Raw genomic sequence first — 7346 nt, 5'->3', positions numbered from 1 at the left:
TGTCCTTGTATAATTGGCTAGATATGACAGTCACTGAAAACCAAAATCCTCTTTTTTACATGACAGTCAGGGAATGGCCAGAATAAAAACTATCTAAAAATGGATGCTACAAGGAACAGGGAGACTGCTTATCTTCAGTGGTAAAAGGGTAATTGCTGTCACATGGTAAGAAAAGAAATTAGGCAAATTCATATGAATACTCTTTGGAGAAGAAGTACTCACTGGCTAAAGACGCTGATACATTATGTAAGCCAATTAACTGCATGGAGTAGTGGTGGGGATACCCCAAGTACAAGCTCATTTACAGGATGCCTGAATATTGCAGGAAAGCATCTAACACCAACACCTGCAGCTCTTCCACTGATGGCACAGATCACCCTAAAAAAAGCCCCACAGACTCACAGGTAATTTAGAATGGAAGGGACATCTGAAGATCCAATGCGTGTGCTAAGCAGGATAAACCTCAAAGTTAGAAAAGGCTGCTCAAGACCCTATTTGGTTGAGTTTTTAGTATCTTCAAGGAATCTACAGTCTCTCCAGGCAACCTGAGAGTTTCTCTCACTCCAGCCTATGACTGTTATCTTCTTTTATTTCACTGGGCACCTCTGGGAAGTGTAGCTCCATCTTCCCTGTGAACTCCACACAAGACACTTCTCCAAGACCAAATCTCCAGCCTCACCTCATATATTATTCCAAAAATACCTCCAAAAACCACTTCTATGACAAAAAAAGTTACAAAAGCCACAGTTAATTACAAAAAGTGAATGCAGCACTGAAACAATTTTTGCTGAAACCCACCAAGGTATGAGGTATGTTTTTCATGATTACTCCAGAACAGCACATAGTCTATGTAATTATTGGAGGACTCTCCACAGAGGAAAAATAAGTGTGATACTCTTCTATTATAGTTCTAATTCTGTCAGAGTAAGAGTAATATAAAGTTTGTGTACCTACTGGAGCATAAAAATTACCATCCCTTCACACAGAGATTGAGCAATATAATTTACAAATTTCAAATCCTTGTGGAAAGGTTTGTGGTCAAAACCTAGTTAAAGGTATTTACTCCTTTGAGTTTTAGTTTAAAACACATCTCTTCTTTCAGATACATCCCACATACTGTCAGGGCTTTTCTTTCTTTTCCTTTGTTTCTAGATTATATAAGAAATTCACTTCACCTTTAAAGAATAGTTTCTACCCTTGTGAAGGAGTAAATTATTATGTCAAGTTTCCTCAGTTAGCATACCTGTATAGCAATTTTTTTTTCAATAAAAATAACCTTTTGTTAAAGGTTTCATTAGATTTCCCAGGAGACTGATAAAAGCCACATCTCCAGCCATCTGCAGGCATCACTACAGACTCTGATCACACACTCTGAATACAGTGACATTCTTCTCACCACTTCTGTTCAGACAATGGGATCACTGTAATTTCTAAGTGCTTAATTACGCCAAGGGCAGGAGCCCAAAGCCTTTACCCATGCTGAACCTCTCCAACAGTCTTAATTAAAATCAGTCTTCAGGCAAATCATTAGTAAAATTTAAAATCATGAGGAAATTATGCTTTCCATTTTTAGCACCAAGAATGGATTACTTCATAGAGGCCTACAGATAATTCTGTTCAAGCCCACATGCTTCAGCTTTAGGCAGAAGAGCAGGTTACTGTGACTACTTGAATACAAAGCATAAATCCCCTCCTATAACCCAAACAATCATCTTAGTGGTACTTTAGTATCCAGCACAGTAGCAAAATTATACAATGGGTTCATTTCCCAAAACATCTTAAGTGCTTCAGTCACTTAGTTTCCAAACCAGCTACTGTAAAAGAGCAGATACCCTACTTAAATGTCACACTCCAACACCTTAAATACTCAGAAAGTGGATGGAGGAAGCTTACCCCTTGACTGCAAACCATGTCCACATGCCTCATTCTGTCCTAGCACACCCTGTCTCACCGAGTCTGGCACCAGCACACAGGGGCTCCAGCGGTGAGTCTTCCACCTGCAACAGGAAAAAGTGAACAATTAAGTGGTTAAAACTGGAACACAGTTAACACTTCTGTCACAAATTGATATGCTGAGGGGACTTGAGGAAAAACAGAGTCAAAAAGCTGTAATTTCTCCTGAAATAAGCATTGTGAACTGAAATTCGGATGACAGATTCATCTTCTAGAAAGCCACATCATCCTGCAACAATTTTCCCCTTTCTCATTTTTGCAGGGCATGGTTCAAAGTTACATATAAGACACAGGAAACATCTTCAGTGAGCTTTGAAATCAGGCTCTCCTCCTGCAAGACTGGTCTCATACAACTGATGCTGTTCCCAGTCTGCTTTCTATGCTTGTAGATGTGCCAGCCAAGAGCACCAGAAAGCAGCTTTCCATGGCACAGCAGGTTTGGAGCCAGGCAGAGCAGAGCAGTGTGTCTCCTGCTTGGAATCACCTTCAGCTCCCTGCTCTGCTCTGAGACCATCTCCTACAGGATGTGCAGGCTGGAGATTTATATGCAAAGATATAAAGCTTTTCTATTTATTCATATTGCATAACAGATGGGTCACAGAATTTTAATGAAGAGTGGTGAGTAATTGCCCTATTGTACTATTTGTCGAATCAGAATTTTTTAAGTGTGTATTACTCACTGGAGCGAGAGCATCAGGGGAAAAGACAAGAGTTTCTGCAATAAGCATACAATTATGATTGAGGCAGTTGAGGGCTTGTGGTCCCAAAATAGCTTACATTGATTGTTGGATACATTGAGGGGAGAGTTCCCAGTAACAGCTTCCATAAACACATCAGACCCTGAGGTTACCATTTCTAGGAGCTGTGTCTATTGGTGCTTGCTCTGATGATACCAAAGCTACTGAAATCTCCAGTTAGAACTCCACTTTTACACCTTTTGCGAGGCACATTATTTGTTTTAACTCTGCATTTTCCACCGTTATGTTATTTCCTGGTAAAAATTGTGCAGGACAGTCACATAAGAGTCACTCCTGGAGAAGTGCACACCCACTGGAGACTGATTCCAAGCTAACACTTTTTACCTATACACTGGACAGATGGGAATATCTTCACACTCTCTTTCCTCATACAAGGTGTCTGGGCATGCCTGTCCCCCATTGGCAGAATCCTGAATGATAATCCTGTACCGAGACTGCTTAACTGCAGTGGCATTGCCTGTAAAACAAAGAAAAAAGTTGCCTTCAAGACACAGTTGTCACCCTGAGTTATTGATCTAGCTGTCTTGGTTATAAACATACTTTGTGTTTCATTTATATTTGAAATTATGAGCACTCTGGTTCTATCCACGAGGGGAAGAAATGGTACCTTGGATCAAAAGCTACCATTACTGTCTTTAAAATTACCAGTAGTTTAGCAGAACAGCACGTGGAAGGTTGATAAATCAACAGCCTAGGAGATGCATCAAAAAATGCCTATTTAACAGAACATCAAACCAAAGAAAGTAAGTAAATAAGAAAATAAACACCTTAACCAGAGAAAAGAATAAAAAGCAAAGAAATAAACTGTCATAATGGAAGGTTTTGTTTCTGAAAACACATTCTGGTGGTCTGAGGCTGCTACCAGTAACCCATCTTTATGGCTCTAGAAATTACAGATGATAACTTCCTGATAGGAAAACCATTGCAACCGACAGAGGCTAACTCTCTACTTAACCTGAGTTGATGCAAGATCAATCCATCTGGAAACACAGTTTGCAAAATCCACAGTACAGAATGAAGCAGGAAACACAGGGACAAGATTTATCAATATATCTCTACAGCTAAAACAAGCACAATCCTTGGCTGTGTAAGTGGTAAGCACAAACTGAGAGCTGGTTTAACTGCTGTGTATGGCATTGGCACTTCCTTGGGTACTCACACTTCACACTTCAAAAACAGGTACTATGAAACTAAAGAAGGATCTCCACAGAATTTCAAAAAGGATTCCACCCCAGGTGAACACCTTTAAAGAGTGGACTTCACAAGTTTGTCCAAAAGAGGAAAGCAGTGTGACAATTAGCCCAATATGAGCTCCATATTCCAGCTCAGGGTAAGGGCAAAGCTGCAGGAGCAAAATTGCAATGCATTACAGTAGAAGGAAACCTTGGGAAAAGCCACATCATGAACACAAAGTACAAGTACAGATCCAATCTCAGCCAACTGACTGGAAACAGCTTTGAAGAGGACGACATGGGTGTCTTGATGGACAAGATGACCATGAGACAACAATGTGCCCTTGCAGCAAGGAAGTGCCAAAGCATCCTGGGCTGCATTAGGATCACCCACAAGTTGAGGGAGGTGATCCTTTAACTCAGCCCTGGTGAGACAATCGGGTGTTGTACCCAGTTCTGGGCTCCCCAGAAGGATATGGGCACACTGGAATGAGTCCAGTGAATGGCCACAAGACTGTTTAAGCACTGGAGCATCTGACACATCAGAAGAGATCAGTAAAGTTGGGACCCTTCAGTCTGGAGAGAAAGTTCAGGATTTTATCAATGTGTATCAATATGTGGTGAGGGACAGTAAAGGAGACAGACTATTTTCACAGTGATCTCCACTGTGAGATTTTTTCCAGCAGCTGAATACCCATTTAACAGTGATTTAATTCAAGTCACCGTTCCTCAGCTTCCTGATAAAAGTTTAATGTGTCAAAAATCTACCACTTCCCTTAATTAGAGCAGCTACACTGTCAAAAAAAGGAGATTAAATTTATTGGGCACAATTTGTTCTCAATAAATCCCTACTGGCCACTTTATTAGAACCTGATTATTGAAATGTTTATATCTTGAGTAATAAGATTCTTGTGGCTTTCTATATAATGAAGTTAGGATGAGTAATCCACAGTTTTCTTGACCTTTCTTTTTTAGGGGGTAGAGTGTGGGTGTTGGTTTAGTTTGTCTTGGTATTACTGAGTTTTAGCTAGTTCTTTAAGACTTAACAATTTCTACCCAGAAGACAGTCACTAGATGCTCTAGCATTATTCTATTACTTCCTTCTTATTCAGACAGCCCCACTGACATAGGAACATCTACTCAATAAATACACTTATTCTTTAGTCCATTCTTCTTTTGACTGCAGCAAACAGCAGGAAACAACATCAGCAAATGCCCATTCCCCATGTTGTGTTTCCCTCATCTCTCAGAAAGTACTGAACATATATTTCATTCAGATTCCCCTTACTTTTTTCATCCATTTATGTAATTCTTGTTATTTAATATCCCCTATCTTACTTTGCATTTTCGTTTTCTTGTTCCTAATCTTTGTGAAACAATTTGACAGTCCAAAAGGTAACAGGATCCTGAGCAGCTCTGATGATAGATAAAACAAGGCCTCTCTGGCTGTATGTGATGTTTTCTCTTCATGGTTTGAAGCCTGAATTTGCAAGTCATATACAGACCTACATATGCCTTGCTCCCACTGTGCTACTGGCTTGCTATTAGCATAGTTTCAGGATAGAAATTACAGCCCAGTAGGGCTCCAGCCCTTTGTACAAGCTTTCTGGGCAGCTTCCAGGTCTTCTGTCCTGGAATCCGCACAGAACATGTTTCCAAGAGGTGTAGCTACCAGTTCTTGCACTTTGTTGAAGTCTGTCTTCTCTTTCTTTTAATGTCTTGCTGATATTGCCATCCTTCCCTTCTAAGAATCGTGAACTCTATCACTTTGTGATCATTTTCATTCAAATTATCTACCACCATTAGAATCTTAGCCATTTCCTTCCTATTAATCAGTACCAAATCTAAATGAGCTTCCCACAGTAATTTTCTCCACCTCAAGAAACTAAATTATCCTCAACATTTATTGCACGTTACTCAAACCCCATTTTCAAAATTGAATTTCCTCACTGGCTTTTCTACAGCATTCCTTACAAATGTTAATGAACATAATTTTTATATTTCATTTAAAATTGCAGTAGTCTGATTTTTTTCCAGAGTATTAGCATTGTGTAGGACTGTCCTCTGAAAGCCAAACTTCAGCTGACTTTAAGCATGGCTGTAACTGTTTGTCCTCCTGAAAAAAGTCAGACCTCAAGATCTAAGGACCATCTTGACATCTATGTCCCTGACTTTGCAACTCAGATAATGCTAACTCAGGTAATCATGTTTGAGAATTTCAGGGGTGCCTCACCTCTGCCTCCACTCCACCTCCCTATACCATCAGCCTCAATTCTCCTTCCTTACACAGAATGACAACTCCTTCTACCAATCCACTCTTCTCATTCCTCCCTGGATCTTGCATCTTTCCTTCCTCTGTGTTCCACCCCCATGTGAGCCTGCTCAGGGGGATCTTGCATCTTTCCTTCCTCTGTGTTTCACCCCCATGGCTTCCCCAGTACCCTGCTCAGGGCTCAAAGAGATGCACTACCATCCTCAGGTGAGGGATAAAATCCTTGTTCATTCCTGTAACATGTTCTATATCTGCTCCAGCTTTTACAGGAAACTGCTCCACACTCTGCTCCTGACCAGATGGAAAGGCAAAGTGTGGTCAGCACAGGACTCTGCACACACAAATAACAAGGACAGATTTTCTGAGATTTTAATCACCAATATCAGAGCAGTGTCCAGTACTTTTGTATAGATAAGAGCTTTTTGAAGGGGTCTTTAACTGTGACCACTTCTGGTTGTTTTGTTTATGAGGCCTGGAAGTGGCAGATCATGGATACAAGGTAAAGGTCATTGGAACTTCTTATCATGGCACACCATGCATTTTATCCCATCTCGTTTCAAATCTGATTTAAGGCATGGGGAAATAAACAGAACACTTACTACCTAACATTTCATGTAAACTTATTTAGAGAATCAAGCAACTGTGAAATTTCTAACCTTCCTCCTGGACATCCAATGCCCAGAAGAGAAGAGCTACTTACAGGTACCATCTATTTTCAGGAGGAAGATGAAAAATGTTATTTATTGTTAGTTGTTTGCCTTTTTTTTTAATCTCCCTGTTTTAAATCTACGCTGACAGACCAGAGAGCAACTCATCCATGCTGAAAGCAGTTAGCTCTCCAGGCCACCTTCACCACCAGGCAAGCAGGTGACAGAGGAAACTCTACATGCTGCTCATTCAGACCCTTTCATATTCTGAAATCTATTGATTCTTTGATTCCCGTTTCAATCCATCCTCAAAGAGCCATTAAACCAGATACATTACAGAAGACTGCAGTAGGCAGTTGTCACCCTTAAGTATCTGAAATGGCAGAGAATCAATAACTTGCAACAACCTCCCTGTTCCTGCCTCCCCAACAGGTGCCTGGATTCAATGGCACTTCTTTTGTGAATTATGTTGTCCGTCCATCTGTTACTGCCCTAAGTTCACTGCTGTCTACACTTCTGAGGTAGGAGATAATCTTTTGCCAGA

At 40.5% G+C, this 7346-nt stretch overlaps 1 protein-coding gene across 1 annotated transcript in view; it reads right to left on the bottom strand.

The window, feature by feature from the left end:
* Nucleotides 1–1893: 1893 nt before the first annotated feature.
* The window catches only part of LOC103802483 (thrombospondin type-1 domain-containing protein 7B-like), a gene marked incomplete at both ends in the record, with an annotated part of 77789 nt that continues 72336 nt past the window's right edge, over nt 1894–7346 (bottom strand). Inside the window, 2 exons of the mRNA XM_009074963.1 lie at nt 1894–1997; nt 3036–3168. Coding sequence (XP_009073211.1) covers nt 1894–1997; nt 3036–3168 — 237 coding nt within the window. The remainder of the gene's footprint in view (nt 1998–3035; nt 3169–7346) is intronic.

The sequence above is a fragment of the Acanthisitta chloris genome, unplaced genomic scaffold (genome assembly GCF_000695815.1).
Source record: "Acanthisitta chloris isolate BGI_N310 unplaced genomic scaffold, ASM69581v1 scaffold17455, whole genome shotgun sequence".
Classification (NCBI taxonomy): Eukaryota; Metazoa; Chordata; class Aves; order Passeriformes; family Acanthisittidae; genus Acanthisitta; species Acanthisitta chloris.
This window is presented reverse-complemented; position numbering and strand designations above follow the sequence as displayed.